Source organism: Cantharellus anzutake, assembly GCF_015039405.1.
Source record: "Cantharellus anzutake strain C23 chromosome Unknown EI90scaffold_159, whole genome shotgun sequence".
Lineage (NCBI taxonomy): Eukaryota > Fungi > Basidiomycota > Agaricomycetes > Cantharellales > Hydnaceae > Cantharellus > Cantharellus anzutake.
The window spans coordinates 1-13,057 of record NW_024067109.1 but is presented as its reverse complement, the minus strand read 5'-3'; the positions used below and the strand labels follow the sequence as shown (position 1 = coordinate 13,057).

General features: G+C 48.6%; 3 protein-coding genes across 3 annotated transcripts; 1 reads left to right on the top strand and 2 right to left on the bottom strand.

Moving 5' to 3' along the window:
• Positions 1 to 8,506: 8,506 nt before the first annotated feature.
• EI90DRAFT_2948989 (uncharacterized protein) lies at positions 8,507 to 8,704 on the bottom strand (the record flags this gene model as incomplete). The annotated part of the gene is made up of 1 exon (XM_039055381.1): positions 8,507 to 8,704. The coding sequence occupies one exon, from the start codon at positions 8,702 to 8,704 to the stop codon at positions 8,507 to 8,509; it is 198 nt and encodes a 65-aa protein (XP_038908411.1).
• A 3,033-nt stretch (positions 8,705 to 11,737) lies between these two features.
• EI90DRAFT_3091135 (uncharacterized protein) lies at positions 11,738 to 12,420 on the bottom strand. Its single transcript, XM_039062372.1, is given in 3 exon segments — positions 11,738 to 11,852; positions 11,904 to 12,046; positions 12,057 to 12,420. The coding sequence occupies 3 exon segments, from the start codon at positions 12,083 to 12,085 to the stop codon at positions 11,824 to 11,826; spliced, it is 201 nt and encodes a 66-aa protein (XP_038908410.1). The 5' UTR covers positions 12,086 to 12,420; the 3' UTR covers positions 11,738 to 11,823.
• On the top strand, positions 12,075 to 13,057 carry EI90DRAFT_480799 (uncharacterized protein). Its single transcript, XM_039067681.1, has 3 exons — positions 12,075 to 12,506; positions 12,573 to 12,917; positions 12,979 to 13,057. Exons 1-2 carry the CDS (start codon positions 12,349 to 12,351, stop codon positions 12,862 to 12,864), a joined length of 450 nt encoding a protein of 149 aa, XP_038908409.1. The 5' UTR covers positions 12,075 to 12,348; the 3' UTR covers positions 12,865 to 12,917; positions 12,979 to 13,057.

The following is a 13,057-nucleotide window of genomic DNA, read 5'->3' as shown; positions in this document are numbered from 1 at the left end:
CTCGTCTCCCACGACTACTGGTGGCCACGGATGGCGGAGTATGTCAGGCGATACGTACGTGGATGTGACACCTGCAACCATGTCAAATCCTTCCCCTCCCATAAAGTGGGGAAGCTCATCCCGAACAAGATCCCTGCTCGCCACTGGCAAGTGATCTTGGTGGACATGATTGGAGAACTCCCCAAGTCAAAGGGTTACAATGCCATGCTGGTCGTAGTGGATCATCTATCCAAACGCATCCATGCAATCCCAACAGTGATGACAGTGGACTCAGCAGGAATCGCACGGCTTTTCCTTGAACACGTCTAGAAGCACCACGGCCTCCCAGAAGAAATCCTCAGTGACAGAGGGAGCGCCTTTGTCTCACACTTCTCGAAAGAACTTGCGGACCTCCTCAGTGTCAAGCTCACCCCTTCGACCCCCTATCACCCCCAAACAGATGGGCAGACGGAACAAGTAAACCAAGAAGTGGAAGCCTACCTTCGGGTATTTGTTAACCACTGCCAAGATGATTGGGCGGACTGGCTCCTGCTAGTGGAGTTCACCTATAACAACTGCATCCACTCCTCCACTCGCTGTACCCCTTTTGAGCTCGATACTGGCCAACACCCCAGGATGGGGACAGAGCCCACATGCACATCTGAGGTAGAAGCCGCTGACGCCTTCTCATCGAGGATGATGAAGATGCAGGAAGAGGCGAAAGCGGCGCTAGAGCACACAGCGGATGAGATGGCCTGCTACTATGACCGGAACCGTGAGGCGGCCCCTATGTACCAAGAAGGTGACCGGGTCTGGCTCAGCACCCAGAATTACACAACTGATCGCCCAACCAAGAAGCTAGACCATAAATGGACTGGCCCCTTCACAATCGTTAAAGTCGTCTCCCCCACCACCGTCAAACTCTGGCTCACCGCCCGACAAAGAGGGATCCACCCAGTTGTATCTGTGACGAACATCAGACCGCACCGCCCTGATGAAATCGCGGAACACCCCGCTGACCCCCGCCCGGGCCCAGACCTTGTAAATGGAGAAGAGGAATATGAAGTTGAGAAAATCCTGGACTCTAAGTGGCTACGCCGAAAACTCTGGTACCTGGTAAAGTACACAGGCTGGCCACACTCGGAAAACCAATGGCTCACACGCAACCACCTGACCCACGCCTCCGACCTAGTTGAGGAGTTCCATCAAATGCACCCCCACGCCCTGGGAGAGAGAAGGAGAACCGCCCAGCCGCTTCGAGGCAAAGCAGCTTAAGGGGGGGGTGATGTCAGGGCACACCCGCCTGACCCTGCACCGCACCCCGCGCCATACTGCCCTACTCTGCTTCCCCACTATCACTCCCCATCCCTCCTTTCTCACTTTCCCCCTTTCTCTCTATTTCTGTTCTATGGTCGATTTCCCTTTTCTCCATGTACCACTACATACCTAACCCCATTCCCCTGATCGCCGCATGCACCATGCACACTCCTGCCTACTGAGCAGCCACCTCTGGGATCTCCCGCAGAGACACCCAGGGAGGTGTGGCTGTGTGTGGAGATGACGTGGCTTCCTCCACGTGACCCTAACTGCATGTATATAATAGCGCCTGGGGTGGGAACAGAAGAAGCAGCCTTCTTCTCAACTTCCCACTTCAGGTAAGTACCATAGCTTTTCCCTTTTAATGATAACTCAACTTCCCACTTCAGCCTAAGTGGTTGGGGACGCTCACCCCGCGACGGGACCGCTGCTACACATAGCCGACACCTGCCCCATTGAGTCCCTCGCGCCGGGACCTCGCCACTTTCGGAGCTGTCCCTGACAGTTGGCTCATATGTACATACACTGGCATGCATGCTGGGTAAATATATAGTCCACATTTGGGTCTGTCTTATCCTGAGCTTCTATATCCCTGCACTGATCAAACGATTCATTTATCTCTTATTTTGTGGTGTTCAAATTGAACAGGATGGTAACTACTCATGGTGCAATCTGACATGGAAGGTAATGAACTACACATGCATCCACCTGCAAATGTTTTGTGCTGCAGATTTTGTATATATCACTATCAAGATAGTCTGATAGGAGGAATCAACACTCACGAAGTGAAATTGAAAGTGGGGATTTCAGCTGACAAATTGCCAGCATTTGCTGGCTCAGGGTTGCATGGCATTGAAATAGCACCCTCAGCTATAGCAGTCACTTGCACTGAGAACATTGTATTAGGTCATCGTTCTTGCTGGCCTCGGAGCTTCTTCGAATCTACAAATATTGCTAGATAAAATCATTTTGTCCTGAAAAATCATGCTCACGTTTGCGACTCATACTCTTCACCAGCCATTCTGAATCTCCTTGAACCCCATATGAAGGTCTAATGCCAAAAGCTACTTGAAGTGTTTGTTCTTGCTTGCGAGTTTGATCAAACATGTACCCAGACTGGATTCCTCCAACTAATGTCCATGATGTCCCTGTCTGATTGATTTGATGGTGAAGTCCTTCGCTCACATTGTCATTCCTGTCACCTGCCTCCCAAACTGTGTCTGGAATGAAGTTCTTAGCTTTGCATATGGCAGGAAAGACAAATTGTCGCTGGATTTTATCCTCCAACCAATCTGTACTGTCTTTAGTGGGTGCTCAATGGAGAAGTGACACACTACCTTTTGCTTTTTTCCCTCCTGCCTGAATTGCTTGGAATGCTTCACTGTAGTGTCTATCATGAGGAGACATCAGTGAGAGCATATTGTCAGGGTCGCATCCGCGGTCAAGGCAGTCCGGGCGTAGCGTCCGGTGCTGAGGACCTCACAGGGGATGGATTGGGCGTGCGTACTGGCAGCCCCGATGCGGGACGGCGATCCCTGGCCACTTAGACTGAAGTGGGAATGTTGAGTTATTATTAAAAGGGGAACTATGCTACTTACCTGAAGTGGGAATGTTGAGAAGAAGGTTACTTCTTCGGTTCCCACCCCAGGTGTGTTTATATACATGCGGCTTGGGTCACATGAGGTCCGCCACGTCACCCCGCATACAGCCGCAGTCACCCGGGTGTCCCCGTGGGGGATCCTGAGGGTGTATGCTGCACGCGCGCACACTAGGTTGCACCCTAGAGCCGTCCGGGGTCGTCCGGGGCTAGGCATGTCGTGTGTGCGTCGTGGGCGGGTCAATAATACATGGATATAAGGGAAAGGTTGTCCGTGTGAAGTAGAAATAGAAATAGAAATAGAAATGGAAATAGAAGGGGAAGTGGGAGAGGGATAGAGGGGGAAGGGGTATGAAGGAGGGGTGCAGGGTGGGAGAAGGGGAACCGGGTGAGGTGGGCCCGGGTGGAGGCGGGTCAGGCGGGTGTGCCCTGACACATATGACGCTTAGTCAAAGCATCAAATTCCTTGACTGTCATATCCGTGCATACCCGATCCCGACCCGACTTCTGGACCTCCTCCTTCCCCACCTCCGGAATCCTACCCTACCGCTGTCCGTTCCGATGTTCACCTTCGGTCCTGGCACCATACCACCCTTCACCTCCCATGCGACCTCCACTCCTCCATCACTCTCCTGTCCTACCTCCATCCGCTCCGATAACCACCTCGGACCGAACACCACCCCTCTCGCCACCCTCCTCCCACTCCTCCTCCTACTCCTCTGCTCCCTCCTCCGCTCCCTCCTCACAACACCTCCACCCTTCCGTCGTCCTCCTACTCTTCTCCATCTGCTCCGATACCCACCTTCGGACCTGACTCCTCTCCTCTCTTCCTTCCCCTCTCTTCCTTCCCCTCTCTTCCTTCCCCTCTCTTCCTTCCCCTCTCTTCCTTCCCCTCTCTTCCTTCCCCTCTCTTCCTTCCCCTCTCTTCCTTCCCCTCTCTTCCTTCCCCTCTCTTCCTTCCCCTCTCTTCCTTCCCCTCTCTTCCTTCCCCTCTCTTCCTTCCCCTCTCTTCCTTCCCCTCTCTTCCTTCCCCTCTCTTCCTTCCCCTCTCTTCCTTCCCCTCTCTTCCTTCCCCTCTCTTCCTTCCCCTCTCTTCCTTCCCCTCTCTTCCTTCCCCTCTCTTCCCTCTGGTCCTCTTCCGCCAACCTCCTGCCAAGTTATGACCTTCCACTGCTGACCCGTACTTCATACTTGGGCACCGCTCATACCTTTGCTCCGAGCTTCCGTCATAGTTCCTACCTCGGACTTTGACTCCACCTCAGTCTTAGTCCATTGCATTTGTGACCTCATACTACGTAAACACCATTGCCAATATTCCTCGGACTTTCAACCCCACCTCCGTAAGCTCTGCAACCTCCGAGCTTCATGGATCATCTTCGGCACTTTCGCCGCTTGTAATGTATCTCTCGCGTTTTCCCCTCATCCCTATTGGGACTACTGCTTCTTCCCATTCTAGCCAGTTAGTCATCATCCCCACTTCCCCTCATCCTCCTGCCCCTCTGGGCCTCACCCTCCTTACCTCCTTTCAGACGTATCATAGGTTCTGCCTTATGACCCTCGGTACCGCTCCGCTTCTGTCACCCCTTTGTTCCCGTTCAGACGCCTTCGTTCCAATTCAGTCCCCCTTCGTTTCCTTGTGCTTTCGCCCCCTCCATTATATATCGGCACTTGTACATACTCGTGGAGGCTCAGTCCGAAATCGACCTGAAATGCCCCCTAGAGACTTCCTGCTCGCCTACTGTGAAATTAAGGACCAAATGGACAAACAGCAATGGCACAGCGCTCCACTTGAGTCGCTGAGGCCAAGGTCCCTCCATGCTAAGTCTCCAATTCCACTCCGGAGTTGTCTGAATCCGCCCATCTCTAACATTGACACCCCTTTGCCAATGGACTGCACAACCTCGAAAAATCCGGGAGAGATGGTCTAATGGGGAAAGGTCCTTAAGGAATCGATGTGGCTCATGAAGATCTCTTCAATTCTCCTGTATCCGGTGTGCACAGTAGTGAAGATACCAACCAATTCCTATGATGGCATTTAGGGATCAGGCAGTAATGACTTTACCTAGTGCTTGGCCTTCATGAAAATCAGCCACCCACACACAAATGCCAAGGGGCTCCTTGATTGAGGGAGAGTCCAAATGGTGCCATTTTAGGAACTGTCCAGTGTCCTCCTGAACTATTTCGTCAATGAGGCGGAAGAGGAGGTAGTGGATGCTGGAAGTTTGATGATTCAGGAAAGCATGGCACACAATGACACCTATTTCACAGGTTAGCTGATACCCATCAAAAAAGAATCGAGAAGTCTACTTCATCGAAGTTCATGGTGCCATGCTGCAATTTCAAACTCATACCAATCCTTCACCCGCTTGAACGCAATATCACTTTGGATGTACATGCAATTGGCCAACAGATCACTCATATTGTCAGAGACCAGGTCGAGACGAAGGAATGTCTCTGTGGTGGAGGGCTTCAGCCTCAGCGACTTATGCCAGGAGCGCTGTAGGAATATAAAAGTTGCAACACTAAAACAACCAGAAACCATCACAGAAAATTGGATAAAAATCATACAACCTCCGCGGACCAGAAATAAAAATAGTAATAAAATCATAACTCAACAAAAATGAATTGAAATAAAATATCGGAAAAATACTGAAGAACAGAGTCGATGGATTGAGTATCTACGCGAACTTTCAAGTCTAGGGATTAAAAGATGGTTCAGAAAATGAAGAAAGACAGCAAATAAACTCACATGAAAACAAAAACAAGGTTTCCTGTATCAAATAAAATATTAGAAATTCGTGGTAACGTGGGAAAATAGTTTTACGAACGTACGAAACGAATGACAAAGAGAAATCGGAAGAAAATCAAGGCATTCATATAATGAAAAATGGTCGGGTACGAGGAAAAGATGAAAGAATTGGAAATATTTATATGAGAAAAATAGGGAAAAATATGAATCTTTGTCGGTCTTAAAGAGTTGAAGTATAGGTCTGTGTTCGAAAAGATTTCATGTTAAAATCTGAAGAATTGAGGGAGAAACGGATTTAACAAGATTAAAACACACTTGCAGAGAAGACTGGCTCAAACATCCTGAGTTTGTGGTTAAAACGGATGAGCTAGAAATGCGAAACTAAAGAGTTTGAGTCCAGGAACGAGGCATAATTTATCCAGAATTAATCGTAGGAAAATGGATGAGCTAATGCCAAAGCAATCTGGAGAACCTCAAAATTAAATCTTGAAAAATTCATATCTTCATAAATAATCCTCGTAGTTTACTGTTGTTTATACCGACGGAAAGCTACACTCTTAAGCTAACAAATAACCCCATGACATGTGACCTAGAATAAAGTGAGTAAACAAGGGTAAACAAGGTCATGATGGGTGTTAGGCAATGCAATTGGCTAATTCCCACACCAAAACTTCCAGAAAGTTCTAGAAGCAGAATGGGATGCTGATCGCTTACATAAGAGGATTGCTAAGCTCAATATAAGATTACTCAGCAATGTAAATAGTAAAGTGACATGTGAAAACAGAGCCCTTAGGAAAGGTATAAAAGACCGCATTTTCTGGTCTGACCCCTCTTCCTTCTTTACTCCTCTCCCCTACATGCTCTGGCTCATAGGTCATAAGGCGTCCTAATAAAAATTAAGTTTTATTAGTATAAGTGTGCAGTTCAGATCACATCTGAGTAAAAGTGATCAACCCTCAGTAAAAAGTTAAGAAGAAGTTAAGAAATAGTGACGTTGAGTCAAGTCGGTTGGAGTCGCTCCGAGTTAAAAGTGACAAGACAGAGGTGAAACGACTAAAAATAGTAGGTCTATAGCGTGATTTTCGTGTGGAACAATCAGGTAGACAAGTGAATTGAACCCTGAGAGTTACATACACACACAAACAATTAGTAACACATACAAATATCAATACACAAAGCAACCAAAACGGTACAGTGGTTGAGTTAAAGTACCAATACTAACATATAAGTATCAGAAGAAAGAACAGCCTTTTATAGGATTTCTGTTCTCCTCCTTCAGCGCTGTGCCAAGTAACACATCCATGCCCTAACTTACTAAACTGGCAACCAGAACTGAAGGGGGGGTAAACTCTAGTCGATTTTATTACTGAGGTGTAACCTATGTACAAGTTGAGTATATATAGTTACAACGAGGGCGGGCCCACAAATGGCAGAGCCGAGCTAATGGGGTTAAACATTAGCCGATTGAATATTACCGACAAGTTGGGTTACGGGGTTAATGGAATGGTAGGTGATAACCCAGAAACGGAAAGGAGGGATAGGCCCGAAGGTGGACTTGCAGGGCAAGCAAGTGTATTGCCCAGTGGAGGCAGGAGTGCGCTAGCGGACGTCAGAGCTGTCCGGAAGCCTTCGGGGCTCCGTACTTAGGGAGGCGTAGGTAATAAATTGAAAAGAGGGGGTGGTGACCATCGAGGGATACCGAGGTGATTGCGGAATATGGGAGCTCCAAGGTTAGTGAAGAAGGAGCGGAGTGTCATATCCATACAATCCCGACCTCCACTCTGGGCTCCCGGAACTCCAAACCTGACTTCCAGGTCCTACTTCCCTTCTGCCACCTCCTCCTTGCCGACTTCCAAGAGGTTATCCCACCTCTGGCTCCAACACCACCTTCGGTCCGACTCCAGAACATTCCGGGTCCGACCTCATCCCTGACACCTTCCAGATGAACATGCAACACCTATGCTCCCGACCTCCGCTCCGGAATCCCGGTTGCATCTCCATCTCCGGAACCTCCGGTCTTAGCTCCAACCTCAGACTTTGACCCCACCTCCGCTTATACCCATTGTATTGGTTAGCTCATTCCATTTAATTATGTTTGCCAATATTCTGGAGTTTAACTTCCAAGTTTGGACTTTCCAGACTTATGTCGGACCTTGCAACTATTGCATTGCTCCATTCAATTCTGCTATTCTCCCTCATTCCTATTTGGGCTGCTGCTTCCTTTCTATTCAGTCAGCTGGCCATTCCCCACTCCCATCCTCCATCCTTCCTCCTTGGGCCTTGGCCCTTCACTCCTCCTTGGGAAACACCATTGAGTCAAACACTTGACCCTTGGTGTTGTTCCTCCTTCCAGCTCCCTTTGTCTGCTTTCGGAGTACCCTTGCTCCTTTTGATTCCGGACCCCTCCTTATATACAATGTACATAGTAACTTGTAACCTCAGTCCGAAATCAACTTGAATTCCCCCAAGAGACTTTCCCTCTGCTAGATCCGAAATTAGGGACCCCCAGGACAACCAGCAATGGCACAGTGCTCTGCCTGAGTCACTGAGGCCGAGGTCCTTCCACACTAAGTCTCCGATTCCACTCCGAGTCATCCGAATCCGCCTGTTCTAACATGGAGGTAGTCCGGAGGGATCGGAGGGAGTGGAAGTCGATGGCCAGGGATGGATATGACACATATAGCGCATCATACAGACGATAATGCGGTAGTGCCGCTGATCTTTGTCTGTTGGATCTGCCATGGCTTCTTTGATACAGCAGACATACCGATTTTCAGGAGGGAAGTTTGCTTCCTGGCACTGAAAATGGACAGCCCCTGGGCAGCGAAAAAATACACATTAGTATAACTAACCCGAGTATTAGGTCATGCCAGATATAACATACCCTCCCAGTCAGTTCCAAAGGGGAATTCTTTTCGTTTCTGTACCTTTATAAAAATCCGCAAGTGCTCATAGTTTCCCAAAGAAGGGTGGAGATCCATTAAAGTAGGGCGGGGAAGGTCTGGGAAGAATGACTTGAGTGCATATTGGACAGATGGGTAACGGGAAAATCGCCTGGGCATTGCATCTGCAAGACCTGCACCCATCCCCTTCACCAGGCTGGTGATTAGATCCCACAATTGTGCAGGAACAGTGTGAGCAAGGGGGATCGGGTGCGTGTGAGAGCCCTGAAATGTGATTGCAACATAGGGACAATCATGAAGATTGTATGGTGTGTAAATTCGCATTATACAGGTACATGTGATTCGCTTGAGCTTTCCACGACGATTATTTGGTAGACGATGGTCAACAGCTGAGTTGAATCAGATTATGTAAATACTGTAGACTTGTTAGACTCACTGCAATGGGTCTGGGTCAACGAGGAATTCTCAATGGTCAAGCACATAGCATCAGGTCCCCAGCCCTGGCTATTGCTCATACACTCGATTTCTTTGACAGTCTCTTCATCATCAAACCATAGGGCCTCAAAGTATTCAGCATCGACACCGACAATTACTTCTTCGAAATGACTTCGGTGCAGAGCAGAGAAGTGTTCGCACCTAGGGGATAATGAGACATCGCATCAAGCATGAATCCTCTAAAAGATGCTCTACCTCACACGAAGGGACCCTCGGTGCAGAGGATCTTCATAATCCATCTCCAGAACCAATCATCCACTGCAACGTGAGTTACAGTGATCCCGTCCCTGCCAACTTTCAAGATTGTTGCGTAGTTTCTCATTGAGCACATCCCATTCAGTGTCAGTCATAATGGTTTCAAGATCCTGAGGTGAAGGACAGCCCATCTTTTGGAGTGCAGTATATTTCGCAAGAGTATCTTGCTGTAAATGTTTTGCTGCTGAGGGATTTCCATAACATAGATGATGTTCATCACAGACCCAGGCGCTGACATCATCACAGCATGCTAAGCTATGAGGGATGGACTGTAGTTCCAAGTTACTGAATTCGCAAACTTTCATTCCTTGGCCTAGGTAAAGAAGTGTCATATCCATACAATCCCGACCTCCGCTCCGGGCTCCCGGAACCCCGAAACGAACTCCGGATCCCTACTTCCCTTCCATCACTTTCTCCTTGCCGACTCCCAAGAGGTTATCCCACCTCCGGCTCGGACACCACCTTCGGTCCGACTCCGGAACATTCCGGGTCCGACCCCAACCTCGACACCTTCCAGACGAGTACGCAAAACCTATGCTCCCGACTCCGGACCTCCACTCTGGAATCCCGTTCACGTCTCCGTCTCCGGAACCTCCGGTCTTAGCTCCGACCTCGGACTTTGACCCCACCTCCGCTTATACCCATTGTATTGGTTAGCTCATTCCATTTAATTATGTTTGCCAATATTCCGGAGTTTAACCTCCGAGTTCAGACTTTCCGGACTTACCCCGGACCTTGCAACTATTGCATTGTCCATTTCAATTCTGCTATTCTCCCTCATTCCTATTTGGGCTGCTGCTTCCTTCTATTCAGTTAGCTAGCCATTCCCAGCTCCCATCCTCCTTCCTTCCTCCTTGGGCCTTGGCCCTTCATTCCTCCTTTGGGAAACACCATTGAGTCAAACACTTGACCCTCGGTGTTGTTCCTCTTTCCATCTCCCTTTGTCTCCTTTCGTCCTACCCTTGTTCCTTTTGATTCCGGACCCCTCCTTATATACAATGTACCTAGTAACTTGTAACCTCAGTCCGAAATCAACATGAATTCCCCCAAGAGACTTTCCCTCTGCTAGATCCGAAATTAGGGACCCCTAGGACAACCAGCAATGGCACAGCGCTCCGCCTGAGTCGCTGAGGCCGAGGTCCTTCCATGCTAAGTCTCCGATTCCATTCCGGAGTTGTCCGAATCCGACAGTTCTAACAAGAAGGATCAGTGACGTGACATGTAATTTATGGGCATTAGGGCACCCACAAGTTAGATGTTGTTCCCTGCATCGAGGGTACACACCACTCTGACCTTTCAATGCATAGCATTGAACATTTTCATGCATGCCACAAGGGGACCCGAAGCCATATAGGAAGTTGTGCTGTGGTAAAACCAGGCTGGTGGGATCAACGCGAAAAATATGGAGGATACGTTTGTTTGGTGAGTCTGTGGTTCTTGGATACTCAACAATCGCTTCAAGAGGCCAATCAATAAGATAGTTGGCATGGAGTTTCTGCGTGACTCTAGTTTCTGTATGGATAGCTGATAATTGATGACGGAGGGAAGGGGGGGACATGGCAGAGGTGGCAATGGTGATGTTGGGACATTGACTGGCCTAGGCATGGACGCTCTCTCCTCTGTATCAAGGATTTGAAAGAATTTTTCAGAGAGTTCAGTTGGGATTAAGAGGTCTCCATCATCGGCTACTTTAACATGAGGGAATTTCTCTAGGCATTCCCAAATGGGACACGCAGAAACGAAGCTTTCCATACTATGTCATTCAGCATCATGGGGTCCTGAACTGGAAATCAAAAACTTACGTTTCCTCAGTCACTTTAGTGTTGGTACGAATCTGTGGCTCCTCTGTCCAGATACTGGAAGACTCAGCGCAACATTATATAGCAATTTGAGATGCAATCCATTGATTCATCGAAGCGCTGTGCTTCCTATGATGATAGTACAGCGATGGGATAGACCAAATTTCATGGTTTCACTTCGGCAGCTCCTGCAGCATGCAGGGGAACGGCGAGGTGGCTTGGTGGCTATACTGAAGCCAGCTGGTTTTGAAATCACGTGTAAGCCGCTATCAGACTGAACAACTGAGGCCCCATGTGGAGGATAATGTGGAGGATGTGACTAAGCGCTTGCGTAAATACCGCGCATAGGAAGCTCCGGATTGCCGATGCATAGTATAAATATGGGTGCTTTAGCACCGTATGTTCTTTAGTTACAGTTTCTTTTCTTCTTTCTATATTACATCTGGGTTGCGAGTGACCCGCTGAAGCGGGTTGCCATATATGGAACTCCGGATTTACAACAGTCTCGCACGATGTCTTCGTGAACAATGTAATGTACACGTTAAATGGTGTAAGGGTCCCTCTCAAGGGCATACCGATGTACTCGATAATCTGTAAAAGCGTAAGCAACATCCATCGTTATCTGATCACTTTCTTGTCTCCATTGCGCATGTTTACCTCGAATGTTCGTTGGATGGGAAAGACTGGAATCGTTGACTCTCCCAGCTCTTCTATTTCCGAACTTCGATATCACTCTAATTTCACTAGAGCGCAACTCGGTGAGTATTTCATTTCTTGCACCGCACCCGTCGTGTCTGAGTCTTCCCAAGGATCAGCCCATATTCCAACTATCTGCCCTTGAACTCCGTTCACCACATCGATGTCGATGTCTAAGTTCGTTGTTATAATGACTTTGCCTCTGATTGCTATTTCCACGACACTTGGGAACCCTCCCTGCCACCCCAATCTGCCTGTATGACACTCTTTGAACACGTGGTGGGCTATTGCCCATCGTTCGGACAGTCTCAATTCCCCCGTTGTATCCTCGGCATGAAATCGATATAACACTGTCCCTGTTCTGCGACAATGTAACCGTAATGCAAGTTCGTTGTGTTCGAACTGCATGACACGCTGTCACCAATACCGCTTCACACCAGGGAGGTTCTTCTGCATGGGTTTATTCCTAACACGATGACATCTTGTACCATAACTTACATGTCATAGCGTCCCCCTCCCCTCGTGTACTATACTTAATTTCGTTGTACATAACTTCCGATGCTGATTCCTCTGATGTACCATATCTTCACTGTACATATCATTCAATGCACTTTCCGCGTTATCCTTCATTCTTCCGTGAATGCTGTGCAGGTCGTTGCGATGCGAAGCACGCCCTCTAGTTCGGAGAGCGCGCGGTCAATTGAGAATCATCTCAGGTTTGTTGATTTTCCCAAAGTCCAGAGGACGATCGATAACTTGGGCCATCTTACCACGATGCAAAGTCCCGCTGTCTCTAGTTCTCGGGCACAACCCAACTCCGACGCAGGCACCCAGAGAACTTACAAGCTCGCCACAGATTCCGCCAGGCACAGCAAATGCCCACCGTCGTTCCTGGGTTCCCACGTGTACACCCAATTTGCATTTCCCCAATCGCCACAGCTTAGCTGTGCCGCAGCTATAAATACTGCCACTGCGAGTCATCTACTGTTCATCTCGCATCCGGATTTATTGGAAGCATGGGATCTCGCAATGTCGCTGAAATCAACGCCACCGAGTTCGACATTGAGAACGTGACTGTTTACAAGGACAGAGCGGCGGTCAGAAGACGTTTTCCCGTTGACTTTGAGGTGGGCATACTAATCATTCCATATCGATACCTGCTTGCCTGAAGCACGATCTCCATCCCAGGCAGGTCAGAATGAAATCGTGATCAGCCCCTTGTCCTCTTTCCTTGAGCAAGATTCCCTTCGAGTCGAGACTGAAACTC